The 16,730-nt window shown below is 37.2% G+C and overlaps 1 protein-coding gene across 1 annotated transcript; it reads left to right on the top strand.

The window, feature by feature from the left end:
* The first annotated feature begins 6,744 nt into the window (after positions 1-6,744).
* Positions 6,745-16,454, top strand: LOC134846046 (importin subunit beta-1-like). The gene is made up of 9 exons (XM_063863223.1): positions 6,745-6,795; positions 6,912-6,970; positions 7,046-7,228; positions 7,312-7,512; positions 12,857-13,072; positions 13,150-13,452; positions 13,724-14,502; positions 14,974-15,439; positions 15,758-16,454. Exons 1-9 carry the CDS (start codon positions 6,747-6,749, stop codon positions 16,199-16,201), a joined length of 2,700 nt encoding a protein of 899 aa, XP_063719293.1. The 5' UTR covers positions 6,745-6,746; the 3' UTR covers positions 16,202-16,454.
* The last annotated feature ends 276 nt before the right edge of the window (positions 16,455-16,730 follow it).

The following is a 16,730-nucleotide window of genomic DNA, read 5'->3' as shown; positions in this document are numbered from 1 at the left end:
TTAACAAGATAATGAATTTGATTATTTTTACTTTTCAAAAAGCTCCCTTATCATTGAAAAATCACTGTTTGTTTGAAACAATGTTTTTTTGAATGGAACGATTAAATTTTGAAAAAACTGGAAACGCAAATCAGCCAAGTTAAAAGTGAACGATTTCCAGTTTTTACATGCTGTGCTCCCGCGACAGCCAAATTCGCTGCATCTTCCGCTTGTTCTACTAGATTCAAATAGTTTTTTGGTTCATCAGTTGGAGCGAAAATACGTTTCAAATTTATAGTTTTAAGCGTTTCTTCCGGATAAACTAAATCAGCGCTATATAGCTTCTTGCTATCAGTTTGATTGTTACTAAACGAATATTCAAAAAGTTAGCAGAGCTCTGTGGTTAGATGATCCCTTCGATAGGTTCAGATTGTGTGTTCCATTACCTGCAATCTCTTGTCGATCAAGGATGATTATATTGCAGTAGATTCGTGCAAATGAGGGTTAACTTGCTAGATCTTCCATAAAGGAGATTATATCACAGCAATCTGGAAAGAAGGAGGATATTTTGCCAAAATCTTGCAATCCTGCAATATAACCAACTTAAGATTTGTCATTACACAAGTATAGCTTGTGTTATAGCATGAACCATCTTTTTCTTTTCTAACCTAAGTCGCAAATTTTGTTGCGACGCAAATATTGTTGAGATAAAATGTGTTCATTTTGATCAATACCAGCTATTAAGTACAGCCAATGCTGACTATTATTGTCCTGACTTTCGCATCGAAAGTAACGGAATATTTGGGCTCGTTTTTTTTTCAGACAAATTGCGACTTTTTAACTAGCCTTTTTTGACGGATTTTTTTATCATTCAAAAGGTATTGTTGTTCTGAGCTAAAAGTTGAAAAGATATTTTACCTGTGATCATTTTTCATAAAGTTATGGGGGTTTTAAAATTGCCATTTTGGTCAATTTGGTTAAATTAATGCACGATGCATTTCGTGATATTTACGTAAGCGGAGATTTAATCTGGCTTGGAAATCATTCCAAATTGGTTTAAGGAAGACTATTTGCCATAATGTATTTGTTACTAGGAGCGAAATTTATCTCTTTGTAGTTTATATGGCGTGTGAGGGGATGATTTCACAAAAATCTCAAAATAAAAAAAATTTCATTTTATTTTAATTAACATTTAATTTTTTCATAATATTACTGCTCCATAGACCTTAAAAGGCATCAGAACATTCAGGGCTTTGCCCTGATACGACCAGTTTGTATTACAAATAGCACTTTATCTTGAAAGTGTCATGGATTTGTAGCGTAGACGCAAGGAGGAGACCCATAACAAAATAAGAGGATTCGAACCTGGGCAGGGTCGGATGTTGTTAATGAATTTTTTCGTATACTAGCTAAAATGCGTTCGCTCTAAAAAAATTCGTCACTTAGCAATTATGTCATATTTGGCGGGCGTCACTCCAGAATTTTTAGACTCCTTCAGTTTGTCCCAGTATCGTTTTCGGTCATATTTTTGCTTGTGTATGCGAAGTGCAACTTCGCCACTGTGTAAATAATTTTTTTAACCACCAATAAAAACTGAGAAACGATTTGATTAAAGTCACCAAGATTTCTGAATTAAAGAGAAAAAAGCACAAACTGATCAACCTAAAAAAAAAATTCATCTAAAATCATATTCATATACATAATATTTACTCATTCATCTCCTGGCGCTCTGTTGAATTTAATTCAATAGACTTTTTTTGAGCATGTTAGGTTTTTAAATATCCATTGTGTTCAAATTTTTTTATTGGTTGATTTTTTTTCGCTTCCTTAGATTTTCATTTTTTGTTGGCTCAATAGGTTTCGGCCCCTTATTTTAAAATCAAATAGTTGGCCTCAAATTGTGCCGTATGCTGCACGAAATTTTATTTGTGTGCTTATATGTGTTTTGAAGTGCTAAGTGTTACCTCTTCCTAGCTCCTTATCCTGTAACTGAAATCAATTATTATTTAAAATAATTTCGGGACATATCCGGAGAGCTAGAAATTGTTTCAAAACAGTTCCAGAGTTCAACGATAGGTCCTTCCTGATTTTCGGTGTATAAGTGTCTTCCACCCTACTGGGAAGGGTTACTTCTCTAAGCCACAACATGCCCGATTTGTGAATGAAAGCTAGTAACTCGGAAAACTTCTTGTCGTTCTTGAAATCGCTCGATCGTAGTTTCTGCATCGTTGCTGCCGTTTTATGTTTTTATTGTTTATTTTGCTCTTCCTCCAACGATAATTTGTTCTTCCACCAGCGTCATGCGGTTTGAATCTTAGAATTGTTCGTTCCAAGTGAAGCGTAGTATAAGAGTCGTTCACTTAAGTCACATATGAGGTTAAGAGTGATAGGTTCTATAGCCATCGGCCCAAGGACCAGATACACTATCTCTTCTGCTTTTATACCGCAATCGATCGGAGCCAATTCATGGTTTGCTTAGGACATCGAACTTGTGAATCGTTACAGCTCGAAATCTCCTACCAAAATACCCCCGCCGCTCTTAATAGAAATTTTCATGCTCCACATGCTAGGTCTCAAAATAACCTTAAATACGCAAACGCGATCAACACGGTGTTATTAAATTATACTTAAAATTAGTTTGTGCTTAACTGTTTGTGTTTGATTCAATTCAGATGGATCAACCTGAAAATCACATAATTGGACAAAATGCACTCAAGTAAGTAAATTCAGTAACTCAGGACATTATGGCAACAACTATGGAATTCACTCCAGTATTGTCATTAAGAAAATAAGCAACGCTGTAGAAAACTTATGGTGCTCAAGTAGTTTTTCAATAATCAATTAAATTAGGATCGTAGAGTCAGTTGACCGTGAAGTCTACCCAATCAAGCAGGACAATGGTTTATTTGATTTTCCGGCTCTTGACTGCTTTCCGGGCCCACCCGTTAAAATCTGTCAGTAACAAAGACAACTTTACTGAAGTTTATGTATAGGTCAACTGCGAACAGCAATCGGACTCAAGATCGTGTTTTCTAGCGCGTTTCTTGCTTCTGTGATTTCGGCTGTTCCGATTTCTGATTTTCAATTACTGCGAGAACACTGAACATGACAAGGCCGATACGAAGTTTTGAAAAATTCGTTTGAACCGAAAACTTCTCTGACAAGACCGACTGGCAAGTAAAGCAACTTTGTCTCTTTTTGCAATGTTCGATTACGTCGAAATTGTATACAATTGTTTTCTCGTTTTTTATGCATCTTCAGATTTGAAAGTCTAACTTATATTTACAGAATCAGCAAAATCATAAAAAGCGTCAAACTGTTTTCAAAAAATTAATTCACTAAATTATTACATAACATCTATTATGCAATCAACTTTCAAAATTCCCGCCCAAATTCAACATGTACGTTCACAATCAACATGTGTTTTGATGCCTTGCTGGGTGGTTTCGGTTATCTTAGATAAAATATAGAAGCTCTAGAAACGCTCAAAAGTTGCAGATGCTCGACGGCGGGAATATCATAAAGCTGCTACTCAACCCTAGTGGTATAATGTGTGAGCTTTAGCCAACATTGGCGGGACACTAACACTTCTTTTTAAACTGTAGACCACTTTTGATTTTAGTTTGCTCAAAAACTCTTATTTTAACGACGGCAGACATGTTTTCAATTTCCGTGTTATGAACACTTTTTGCGGGTTTGTGATATCCCGCTCTTACTCTACAAATTTTAAGTTTGGTTATTTTTTTTATTGAATAATCAATATGGGCGGTACGTCGTACCTGCTAGTGGAAGACCTTGGTATGGCACCCATGCTCCTGATTTTAATATTCTCATCTATGATGGTTTCGAGGGATCGACACGCAACCCGAGACGACCAGTTTTCTGGATACTTGTTTGCGGTTGATTTTAATTACTTTTTCAAAAACTTCCTGTGTGATGAACTCCAGAAGACACGGTGAACAGTTGATAATAAGGCAGACACAGCTCCTAAAGATCAGGATGGTTACTATCTGTTCGTTTTTGATACCATTCACAGCTCACTCTCCTGCTCTTATCGATGTTGATTTCTAAATCTAGAAGTGCAAGATTTCTCGATGCATTCGGTGTTTTCAGGGTGAACTGCAACTGAGGATGAATTCTATTGGCGATCTGAAGCATTTTCTCTGGGTAACCTCTGACCTTCCTGACTATATCATCAATGTAGCGGAGAGAAAATTCCCTGCTTTGCTGTTCTCTTTCATTTTCTTTCCTCGTAACGCAACATTTACAGTACCAGACTGTTTTGACTATGCTTCGGTAATCCGCATTCAATATATTTCCGTCTTTGTCGTGATACCAGTTCAAGCAATTTTTTGTTGCTTTTAGGGCACATTTCTCGATATTTTTTTCTGGGTGTAATCATTAAAGGAATTTCAATTTTAGCGCACGTTAATACTCCATGAGCCAAAATTTTGCTTGAATCTGCCAGATCAAACCACGACTCATTGCACTTAAAGTGCACTTAACTGATGGCCATATATAGTAATTCCTTTTAAGTCTTTCTCACCTTTGCAGCTAGTTTTTCCTGCTAGCTTTCTAACCGCTGTATCAATTGCTTCCTCGAGTGGAATGTTTGCGTATAAGTTTTTACATTAAGAGAAGTTGAGTTTTCAACGGACTTCAAATTAATACTTTCTGTGATTCGTCTGTCATCTGACTGAAATTCGTCTGTCATCTGATTGAAATTGTTTCAATGCTGGAGCTCTTAAAAAACCTAGTTAGGGTCCTGTTCAAGTTATTGAAAGATTTTTCAAGTAGACATAGAATTGATCTCAGTGGTAAGTCAACTTTGTGCACCTTGGCCAGGTCAAATCTGGCGGGTTGCCCACCTGTTGACCTAATCCTAATGTAGAGATTTTCACTAATTTCTTTTTCTTGGCCGGTAGTTCTTTTTTGATCTTTTTCAATTGTCAATATTATTGAGTCAGTCCTTATTTTTTCACTGAATTAAGTCAAATCAAGCAACCCCACAAGATATATTTATAATTTGTTTTCCTCAAAACACAGAAACCGACTACTTTGAAGAATGGCACTGCCACTAACCTGTTGACTTTGAGACACTTTCTCGCCTTTTCTATGCCCCTTCCAGATAGTGTCTATTTCACGCGTTTACTGTAGGTTTTTGTCTTGGCCTCAATCTCACAAAAGCTTCTCCGGGGTTTCGATGTTTGAGATCTGATAGAAAGATGTCGATATCGCGAAAAAGTGAGTCTGATTTTTGGTTCCGATGATAAAATTTCATGAATCCAGTCTAGTAACTCTATGGTCATCGATGGTTGTCACCGATCACTCGCTTTTCTGATCGAATGGGCAATCTTGCATTTCGGCTAACTTCCCCAGCTTCTTTTGATGTGTTTTTTAAACTACCGTAGTTGCCTTTGTTCATCCGAGTGTTTTGTGTTTTACTACCGAAGGCCATAATTCCTCGTTTACTACTCTTTGTACCACTCCTCTTGCCCTATAATTGAAAAGTTTTTCGCGTCTGTCCTGGTCTTGCTTTTTTACTGTTGTTACAAGTTGTATTCGAGAAAAGTGGACCGCTTTTCCGAAAAGACCTATTTTTGGGCACCCGAGATCTCAAACAATCAGGTTATATGTCATTTTTCAAACAAACTGTCAGAAATTTAACGCGTTGGTAGCAAGTAATAAGTTCAATATAAAAGACCAACTAGCTTCTAAATTACCTCTCGTTTTAAAGTCCATATCAACATTGGAGTTAGGAACAGAAATGTAATCAATGTTAGGCAGGCCACGAGAAAGAAATCTCACGTGACACAAAGCAAAACAAAAACTCGGTTGAAGCCTCCTCTCGGTTGAAGCCTTCTTCTCTGTGTCACCTTCAGTTTCGACATTTTTCACCGGTATTCTCTTCTCCCTCTTTATCCTGGTGAGTAACTTCTTCTTTGCGGCGTATCGAAATCTAGAAAGAACCACTGACAAGTTGTCCGTGTATTTGAATACAATTCTCATAGATTTCAGTTCAAGGTCACTGTCTTGATAAAGATCCTGGCAAGTCTGATTCCGCTTTCCTCTTCGCTTCCGATTTCAAAAACTTCATGATGGGTTTCAAGAGGAGTCCTGAGCCAATCAGATGACTCTTAAGGTCAGCCATGCCACTTCTCTGACAATAAGTAACTGCGGGAGACTATAATTGTATTTTCGCTTGTCGGCTTTGGTTTTCAGAAAATTTATATAGATTGATTACATTAAGATAGTAAATAAAACAAACGTTTTCGCCTTTTTTTGTGCATCTTAAGGTTTAAAAATCTAACTAATTTTTACAGACGGATCAAAAATCATAAGTGTCAAACGCAATTTTCATCAAAATAGATCATCAAATTATTACAGAACATCTATTATGCAAACAATTTAAGAAACTCCTGCCCAAATTTTCCTGAGAGCTTTGTTCTTTTTTCTAGTTACTTAATTTCAATTTTTGGATTAGAATTTTAATTTTACGCCAACTTTTTACGCTGTGTTTCTAGCAAAAATTTTTGTATCGCTAATGATGGAAAATTTTGCTTCGCTTGTGTGCCGAATTTATTAGTTAAAAGTTTTTTGCATGGTTTCAAGAAGGAAGTTTAACTTCACTGTTTCCTTCAGGAGTTAATTGCCACGGTGAACTGACGCTTCTTCAAATGATGAACTTAATGGCTCGATCAATTCTGCGTTAACTCTGTACTAAATCTTCATAGATTTGATAATTCCTTTCCCTAATTTCAGAAATTATGACGGAGCCAACGCTTCTTAACATCTTGGAAAACACAGTTTCATCAAGTACGTTTTTCAATAATTTTTTTTTGCTTTGCTAGTCTTCATAAACGTGCACAATCACCGTATGTTTTGATGCCTTGCTGTGGGGTTCCAATTATCTTAGATTAATTGTGTTTCAGATAAAGAAGCTCTAGAAAACGCTCAGGCATTTTTGGAAAACGCTGCAAACGTCAATTTTGTAAGTGGGATACTTGCTGAAGAAATATGGTAGCTTAACATTGAATAGTTGGTGAAAATTGGGGTTCGTTTTTAGCTAAGTTTCTGTGAGCAACTCAGTCAAATATTATGTACACCAAGTGTTAACGATGTGTGCAGAAGAGCAGCTGGTCTCCAGTTGAAGAATCAGCTCACCTCGAAAGAGCAAACGACCCGAAATGCTCAAGTCAGAAGGTGGATTGAAAGTGAAGTAGAAACAAAGAACCGAATCAAGCAAAACGTAATTTAGTTGTCTCATTCAATACTTCGTTTCAATTTCAAATTAAGCAGTTGAATATTGTGTTTCTCATATATTTTGTTTAGATACTGAACACCTTAGGAACAGAAACTTACAGGCCTTCTACAGCTGCTCAGTGCGTAGCTGCAATTGCTTGCGCGGAGTTGCCGCACAACCTTTGGCCCGAGTTGGTGTCATTTTTGTGTCAGAAAATTACAAACCCAGAAAGTTCAGATATGTTGAAGGAATCAGCCATTGAAGCACTGGGCTACATCTGCCAAGATTGCGTGAGTAATTCGGTTATTTTAAATCATCAGGTGAAGCCTAAATTAAATATAAACTAGCGTTTCCTTTGCAGCCAAAACTGCTTTGCAAACTGACAACTTACTCAGATTCTCGAACACACTTAGATGCTTATAACATCAGCATACCTAGAAAAAGCTTCAAGCTGAAAAAATAAATTGAAGTATAAAATGCTAGGAGAATTTCCAACTTTGCAAAATCTCCGTTTCTACCAAACATTGATCTACCAATAAGAGCAGAAACAGAAACAACCACTGCATATAGATTTAGACAACAAGAATGTATAGTACTACCAAATACACGCACAAAAAATCCAGCAATCTTTTTAAAAAAATCACAAAGCACATCGAAATATCAATAAGCGAAATCAACAAATCTCTAACAACAAAGTTAGACTGGAATTACTTTACCAAAGGCTTCTCGGATGCTAATAAATACTCGTGGAATTTCATGTTCAATTAGGGACATTGTAACCCAATTCAGAATTCAACTCAGCTGTAAAGAACTCAACTACAACAATTGGCAACTTATCTTACAGTTACAGTTTTAAAGCCACATCCTCATAAAACTCTATTGGGAGGCTACGTACGTGTTGTCGGCTTTGTGTCCGCTCGGTAAATACTAAATGCGGATTTAATGCTGGTGGTTGCGTTTCTCGACTGTTTTTCTGAAATCGAAATTTTCAATATTTCCAAGAGTCAATGAACGTAGCAGACTCGTATATAGGTCGTGATGATTTTTTTCGTGTTTTTTTTTTCAGGGAAGTTCTTAAAAATTTTTCACGCACAAATTTGATTTCAGCGGTGTGACTTCATTGTTTGAAGTTCATTTCATTTATTTTGTTAAAAGGAAGGCAATCTCCGCTATCGAAGATCAAAAAGTTTAAAAGTCACGATAAACGTGATCGACTTCTTGTTTCGAAATTGGAATAAAAATATTACCCATTTTTCCAGTTTTTGCAAATTGGGTGACTTTTTTCTAAAAAGTCTCAATCAGAAATTGTTCTAGAAACTCAAAGAGCTTTGAGGCCATGTATTTTTTCTTTGAAGTTAGAGTTTGAGTTTTTTTTGTTTAAAAATCAAGTCTTTTCCAACTGTCTGGTGGCTAAGTGTTCAATTATTGTCCACTTTTCTCTTCGAACACTGCGCTTTCGTTGTATTGTAAGTGCTGCGAATTTGCACTTCTCCTCCGTGATAACCTCACTTACTGCACCCTATTCAAAGCATTTATTTCCATAAATGCTTTGATAGCACAGATTGTTCTGACCATAGTCTTAAAAATACAAAAGTTTTTTCAAAATACGGTAGTTTTTTTTCTGCGTGGGTTGATAAAAAGATCTGTGAAAAAAATGGAATTTAGGCATATTCGACAGTCATAGTAAAGTAGAACAATTGTAAAACAGTTTTTTTAGAAGAATGACTAGAAAACCGAAATAAAATTTAAAATTCTTAAAATATTTAATTCCAAAATGGCGCTAAAAATCCCAAAACTAATTTTATTCGATTGAAACTAAGTTTTCACGGCTTAAATTCAGCATTTATAAGCTATTGAAAGCCTGCACTCACCGTATTAGCTCAAAATTAGACGAAAATTCAAAAATTTCAATTTTTGAATGTTCGATTAGGATATATTACTCGACCCATTCCGATGATTATTGAGGTACCTGATTTTGCCTGGAAAACAAAAAACTTCAATGCACACGAATAAATAGTTCCTCTACATTTTTCAAATGGTCTGAACAAAAACTGAATGCTAATTTAGCACCGGAACAAAACTTGGGAGTCTTACAAAGTGGTAACAGAGGCGACATCTTGTGAAGAAACCCATTCAACCGAAAAAAAAATGTTTTCACACAGAAGGAAAGCGGATTTTCGCACTACTTGTGTAGCTTTACCAACATAAGCAAAGGAAAAATGTCGAACCCTGTTGTCAGCCTCAACCGAGCGAGACAAAAAAAAGTAACAACGCGGTAGCTTACTCGTTTCTAAGTCCCCCTCACCATAAAATTTTTGTCCACCATGCATTTTGAGGCTATTAAGTCGAAAAATTTTTTCCCTGACAAACTTTAACTTTTATAAAAAATAATTCAAGCAACTCAGTGAGGAAAGCTCAGACAGTTTCGGATTCGAACATTTGAGCCTTCGCAACACAATGCAGCACTTTACCACAAGACTATTGGGCCTAAATTCTCGAGGAAACTGACTTTGTAAATATACAATTCAATTGTTTTTATTGAACAAGTTGAAAAGTCTATATTCCGATTTGATAGCACTTTTCAAACCGAACCGCTTTTATCCAATTTTATTAGACTATTTTACACAATTTTGCGCAATTTTATTAGACTTGCGAGAGCAAGTGTCTTGTAATTGGGAACTAGACTTTATCCCGTAAACAATTTTTTGTCCCGTAAACAAATTTTCAACTTGGTTTATTATCGAACCACCTTCACAACTTCCAGGTTCCTTCCCACTTGGCCTAGAGGTAACGCCACCTCCTTTGAACCCTAAGGCCCGCGCTTCGAGTTTTGACCGGACATTGTTTTTTCAGTATGTGTGCAATTGAAAAACTTTTCGTAAAATTGAATTTTCGTACTTTAGTTTGTCTGCTAAAATTTTGCCGGCTCAGTTGTCACGTCTCACATCTTGCTTGTGAGTTAAGCAACTTTCTTTACAGTTGCAAGTGTTGTTCTTTGTAGTTTCAGGAGTTGAATTTTTTGAAAATTGTTTTTTTTTCAGGTGTCTGCTCAAAGCTCCTCGGCTTAGTTGCCTTATCTTGATATTTTCTTGTGCTGTAAAAGCAACTTTCATTGTAGTTGCAAGTGGAAGTGTTGTTCATTGTAGTTTCAGGTGGGATTTTAATTTTAACGTTTTCCAGTTTTTTTTTAAAATGTTTTTGTTGTATCGCAAGTGGTGTTTAAAAAACTTTACTTTCACTTCAGATTTTTTTTTACGGATTAGTATATGTGTAGCGATTTCGAATATCATGACCTACTGTTGAGTTAAAGAGCATCCTTTGGTGTGTGCTTTTTATTTCAAAAAAGGTGTGAAGTTATGTTAGAGTCTTTGTCTACCCCGATGCGGGTTCGATCCGTTGATGCCTTGTTTCGGTTTTTAATTTATAGAGCTCCTTTTTGCCGTTTTTGTTCCGACCGCTGAAAGTAGGAAGGATCTTTGTCTTCGTTTGTTTCAGTTTTTTCATGGGCAAAATCATTATTACACATATTCTTGCGAATTGGTTGAATGATTTATCATATTAAAGCCCTGATTCGAACGACGTAGAAGGTTTCAAAAAGTTTTTTCACGGTCGAGAACCAATAGTTCGATTTTTTGAGAAATTGAGTTTAAGTCTCATTCTGAGCGAATGAAGCGAGCGAGCATACTTAAAGTAGGAGGATAATTTTTTAAGCCACAAAAACTATGTTGTACTTTGGTAAAATCATTTTTAGAAGTTTTATAGTGTCTTTTTGTTAGTAAAAATTAAATTCTTTTTGTTTTTGTTTTCTGTTCGTTTGTCAAATGAAACATTTCGTTAAAAATGACTAATTTACGATGACTTTTGAATATGACTAAGTTCTAGGCTTTCGTTCAGATCCTCTCATTACACCACGGACAAAAAACGACATAATTCAAAAAAAATATCTTAAAAAAAATTTTTTGTTTGCCTTGCGATTGTGAAGTGCATCTTCACCTCTGAATTTAAAATGTTTCAATTCGACCGAATTTTCCTCTGAATTGTTGGTTGACTTAGTTTACTCTTGTTGCAACATCAAGCTGCCCCAGGCAGAGTCGTGGAGTTGGGATGGAAAGACATAAGATACCGCCAGAAGTACAGATGAAATAGTAATTTCTTGAATCGATCTAAGCTTGCTTCAGACGTTTTCCCTGTAAGCAACTGTGACCTCGGTTCAAAGTTTGCTTTCGAACGTCTAGAAACCTTGTCATAGCTCGTGTACAGTCGAGCATATTTCGGTACTGTAAAAGCTAAGTGTTTGATGGACCCACAATTTCTTTGAAATTCGAAAGTTGAATTTTTTCAAAAAGTTAAATTCATTGACTCTTTTCCAACTGTCTGTTGGCATTGTTTTTAAAAGCATAGTTCAGATTCTTATATATGTCGCGATGATTTTGTATCAGGTTCAACTTTCCTGTGTCACGGTTTGACATATGATTTCTTTGTAGTAGTTAGAACATAGTTGAAAGGTGCCCGAGGGAAAAAGAGCCGGCTTGAAGGCACGAAGTGCCCGAGTGCGTCTCTTTTGCCCGAGGCCATCTTCAGCTATGTTCTAACTGTTGAAGAGTATGTTTTTGCTCTTTCTGAGGGAAAGATGCCAGTAAATTTTGAAAGAGCCCGGAAAATTGTGAAAGAGCCCGGAAAAGTGCGCGAAACTATGCAATTGATTTCTTTTTTCATTCATGCGTTCTTATATTCATTTTTCATTCCTGCCTTGTCGTGAAAGAACATGTGTGAAAGAGCAAAAACATACTCTTCTTAAATTCAGTTCATTTGCTTTGTTAAAACAAAGTCAAACTCCATTATCGAACTGCAAAAGTGTAACGGTCACGAAAAACGTGATCAAAGTCTTAAGTTCTAGTGTTGGAAGTGGAATTTAATTTTCCCAGCGAAAAAAAATTGGTCCAATTTTTTTCGAATTTGGTTAATTTTAGCAAAAAAGTGTCTATATCAAATTGTTCAAGATGTTCAAAGGGCTTTAAGGCCATCAATTTTTTCTTTGAAATTCGAAAGTTGAGATTTTTCAAAAACAAGTCAGCATTTTTTTGTTTTTCTGTTTATATTCTGTTTTAGTTACTATAATTTAGATTGTTTTCCCAGCGGAATGAAAACGTTTCTTGCTGATCCAGAATTATCTCAAGGAGATATATTTATCAAAAAAAAGTTACATTTCACTGGCGAGATGAAGTTACTAGTAATCGGGAACTTAAACTTCTTCCAATTAATAGATCTAAGAAATTGGCCTTTTTTGTGAAACCCCATTGTCTACCAGTCTCCTTACCACTGGGTCTACTGGTAAAGTTTGAGCCTTGGGATACTAAGGTCTGGAGTTTGAGTTCCGGCGGTATTGCTCGTGTCAAAGTTTGAAAATATCTTTCTTTTTCGTGTTTCTTGTTAATTAGTGGTTTGACACTCCATTCTACTCACCATACTACTCACCTAAAGTTGGGGTAAAAGATTTAAACTTGATTTTTAACGATTTTTGGTATAAAAACTTTAACAGGGATAACTGTTGTTAGAGCAGTGTTCTTGCACGGGAACTCGAGGCTCCGTGTTTGTTAATCGTCCACTCCGTGTTCTATCAATTAATTACATTAGGATGCACCTGAACTGGAAAACAAATCGAACGAACTTCTGACAGCAATTGTGAGTGGCGGAATGCAACACGATGTCCAAAACGACAACGTGAAGTTAGCTGCTGCAAATGCACTGTTGAATTCTCTGGAGTTGACCAGAAACAACTTCGAGAACGCCAACGAAAGGAACTTCATAATGCAGGTCATATGTGAAGCAACTCAAAGCATCAACCATAAGGTAACCTTTCAAAGTTATTTTGTCATTAATATCAATAGGGAACTGTCTGTAAGTTTACCTAAATTGATTTGATTTAGATCAAAGTGACTGCCCTTCAGTGCCTAGTGAAAATCATGTCTCTGTACTATCAGTTCATGGAAACATACATGGGACCAGCTCTTTTTGCCATTACACTGGATGCCATGAAGTCATCAGAGGAGGATGTTTCCCTGCAAGGTATTGAGTTTTGGAGCTCAGTATGTGACGAAGAGATGGATCTTCTGATTGAGGCCCAGGAAGCAGCAGAGCAGGGAAGGGCACCTGAAAATGTGTCTAGACACTATACCAAAGGCGCTCTGCAGTATGTTGTCCCGATTTTATTGGAGACTCTGGCTAAGCAGGTTAGATACGCCCAAAAAACAAGTAGTCAAACGTCAAAATCAGTTTACTAAGTTTTGAGTTTTGAATTACAGAATAATTTTTTGAACTACTTAAACAAAAAAATCTATATCAAATTTTGAACTACGTAAAACTAAGATCCTTGTTTTTTTGATGAATTTAAGAAATAGATTTATTCATTGCAATTCGAAGTTCCTGATTTTCTTGTGGGCTGGTTTTTAAAATTTTGATTTTGAGACTAGAACGTTTAAAAACGTTTATTTTGCTTCTCAGGACGACGACGAAGATGAATGGAATCCGTGCAAAGCAGCCAGTGTGTGTCTTAGCCTCGTTGCGAACGTCTGTGAAAACGACATAGTACCACATGTACTGCCGTTTGTAGAGGCCAACATCCAGAGCACTTCTTGGAACAACAGAGATGCGGCAATCATGGCTTTTGGCTGCATCCTCGAAGGTCCAGACACCGCCGCTTTGAAACCTCTGGTTTCGCAGGTCTTCAACCCTTTCCTAGTGAATATGCTTCGTGATGTATCTCCTGCAGTGCAGGATACAGCTGCCTGGGCTATCGGAAGAGTATGTGAGGTGCTTCCAGATCTAGCAGTTGCACCAGAGCACGTCCAACATCTGGTATCGGAACTCCTGGAAGCGCTGAACCGGGAACCACGAGTTGCAGCGAACGTCTGCTGGGCATTCACGAGCTTGTCATCTGCGGCATATGAGTACACGAGTGAGAGCGAGCATACAGATGAACCGGCTACCTTTAGTCTATCTCCATTTTATGAGGTAATAGTTCAGGCCTTGATTGCAACAACAGACAGACAAGACGCAGGTCAGTCCAATCTGAGAACAAGCGCATATGAAGCTATCATGGAATTGGTGAAGAACTCGCCGCAGGACTGCTACGTGCACATTCAGAGCACAACTATAGCTGTGATGGAGAGGCTGCAGAAGATAATCTACTTGGATGATATATCCCAGTTGAGTGCAACTGACAGACAACAATTCACAGATTTGCAATCTCTCCTTTGTGCTACCCTTCAAAGTGTCCTCAGGTTAGTTTTAGTCAATTGTTCAAATTAGTTTTGCCAGTAAGCAGCATGTTAGTAAAAAAAATGCTGGGACATTTATTTTGGTCTCGTGCTTTGTTGTGTGGCGACCTCAATTATTTTGCCCCGCAAAAATTGATTGGGGAGCGGTGGTGAAGTGGTTACGTCTCCGCCTCTCAATCGAAAGGTCGGATGTTCGAGGCCCACCATGATTCGTGCTCGTTGCTTGAGGGTGAAGCAACATTAACCAGCCCAGAAAAATAACCAAAAAAAAATAATTGCATGTAGTTCTTAAACAGGGACACAACAGCGGTTCGCCGTGATGAGCTGTACAGCTCTTGTGTTGGTCCTTTCCCCCGTGGATAAATGATCTTAATTAATTATCTTAATTAATTGATGTGGTGTCCAAATGATATCATTCTTTTGCGTCAAAAAAATCATTTGGGCATCCAATTAAATGTGTGTTATTGTTTTCAGGAAAATCAAAGAAGAAGATGCAGTGCAAATAGCCGACAGAGTCATGGAGGCTCTTCTGCAAATGTTGAACACTAAGTCAGCTGCACAGAGTTCTGGAGTTCAGGAGGACGCCTTAATGGCCATGAGCACTTTGGTCGAAAGAGTGAAAGGTGGATTCAATAAATACATGTCACACTTCTTCCCATTTCTGAAACAGTACCTGCAGAATGCAGATGACCCTCAGTTATGTCAGGCAGCCGTAGGCTTAGTGAGCGATCTGGCACGCTCGATGGGTTCCGATCTGATGCCTTACTGCAATGACATAATGACTGTACTTCTGCACCATCTAAGTAACAACTCGATTGACAAGAGTGTGAAGCCGCCAATCATCTCAGTCTTCGGGGATATTGCTCTTGGAATTGGTCCGGCCTTCATAACTTATGTGGATATTGTTCTCAATACGTTACACCAGGCCAGTCAGTTACAGGTTGGTGCATCAATAGAAGAATATTTTAAAACTGTACGATCTGATTTTTGTGGTGTTCAATGCCTTCTAATTGAAATAAAAGTGTTATATTAAGTAAAGGGTCTTGTCGATTTATCAATTTGCCATTAAATTTTGATCTCATGTTTCCCGTTCGTCGAATGAAAATTTTGGTCTTATTTCTTCCTGATGATTTCCTTGGTAAAATATGTTATTTTTGACATCTAGTTTGTAACCTATATCAATTGGAAATATTATATTGCAGTAAATTGAATTCACAATGTATAATTGGTCTCACTGATATTCGGTATCTTTCTGTAGGTCAACAGGGAAGATTTCGAGATGGTTGACTATTTGAACGAGCTAAGAGAGTCCTGTCTAGAGGGCTACACCGGAATAGTCCAGGGATTCCGTGGCGACCAACCCTCTGCTGCTGGAACAGACCCTAACTCTCTGGGACCAGCCGGGGACCTTGCCTCGCAACCACTCAGTAACGAACTAGCTGCAATGCAGCAACACGTTCAAAATATTGTCAAGTTTATTCTAGATATCGCGCAAGATGAAGACAGAACTGATGGTTTGGTTTCGGGCGCTTGTGGGCTAGTCGGTGACTTAATAGCTGCATATGGTCCTAAGATTGTTCATCTTTTTGAAGACCGTGTGTTTAAAGACTTACTTCAAGAAGGTAGAAAATCCAAGCAACAGAAAACGAAGACTTTGGCAATCTGGGCTTCCAAGGAATTGAAGAACTGTGCCCGCGTTTGAAAGTCGACTTTTTTTGAACTCTTAGCAATTTAATGAACTTGAGACTGTTATGCTATTAGTGAAATATTACATACTTTGTTTTGACAATGTTTTTTGAGCGAACTGAAACTTTTCTGCTGTGAACTTTGTTTTGTTTCTAGAATGATATTCTTTTTTCCTGTCGAAATCATTTTTTTGTGCGCAATTTTGTACAATCTGTCAATTAAATTTTAATCCAAACCGTGGAAACTTGAAAAAATATATAGTAAATTTTCAAAACTTGAGAAGTTACAAAAATTTGAACGATGAAAATCTTTTCGAAAAGCTTGAAAAAAACAGCAAACAGTAAACTTGAAGTTAACACTTGAATTATCACTGAGAAGAAACCCATTCCAAAAAACTGCTGTACATAATTCTGGGTCTCCGGAGCTGTTTTTCCACGGTTTGAACTGGACTTGCAGTCAATCGACTAGTACAGTCACACCTTTTTCGACTTTTTCAAGTTATTGTTTGTGACTTGTGTAAATCTGCTGAATTGCCGCTGATATCT

The sequence above is a fragment of the Symsagittifera roscoffensis genome, chromosome 5 (genome assembly GCF_963678635.1).
Source record: "Symsagittifera roscoffensis chromosome 5, txSymRosc1.1, whole genome shotgun sequence".
NCBI classification, from domain to species: domain Eukaryota; kingdom Metazoa; phylum Xenacoelomorpha; order Acoela; family Convolutidae; genus Symsagittifera; species Symsagittifera roscoffensis.
Note: the sequence above shows the minus strand (reverse complement) of the source record. Positions and strands in the feature narration are given on the sequence as shown.

Coding starts and splice junctions, on each gene's coding strand:
- LOC134846046 (XM_063863223.1), top strand. CDS start 6,747: ATGACGGAGCCAACGCTTCTTAACATCTTGGAAAACACAGTTTCATCA. Junction 6,796..6,911: donor GGAAAACACAGTTTCATCAA/GTACGTTTTTCA, acceptor ATTGTGTTTCAG/ATAAAGAAGCTCTAGAAAAC. Junction 13,073..13,149: donor CTCAAAGCATCAACCATAAG/GTAACCTTTCAA, acceptor GATTTGATTTAG/ATCAAAGTGACTGCCCTTCA.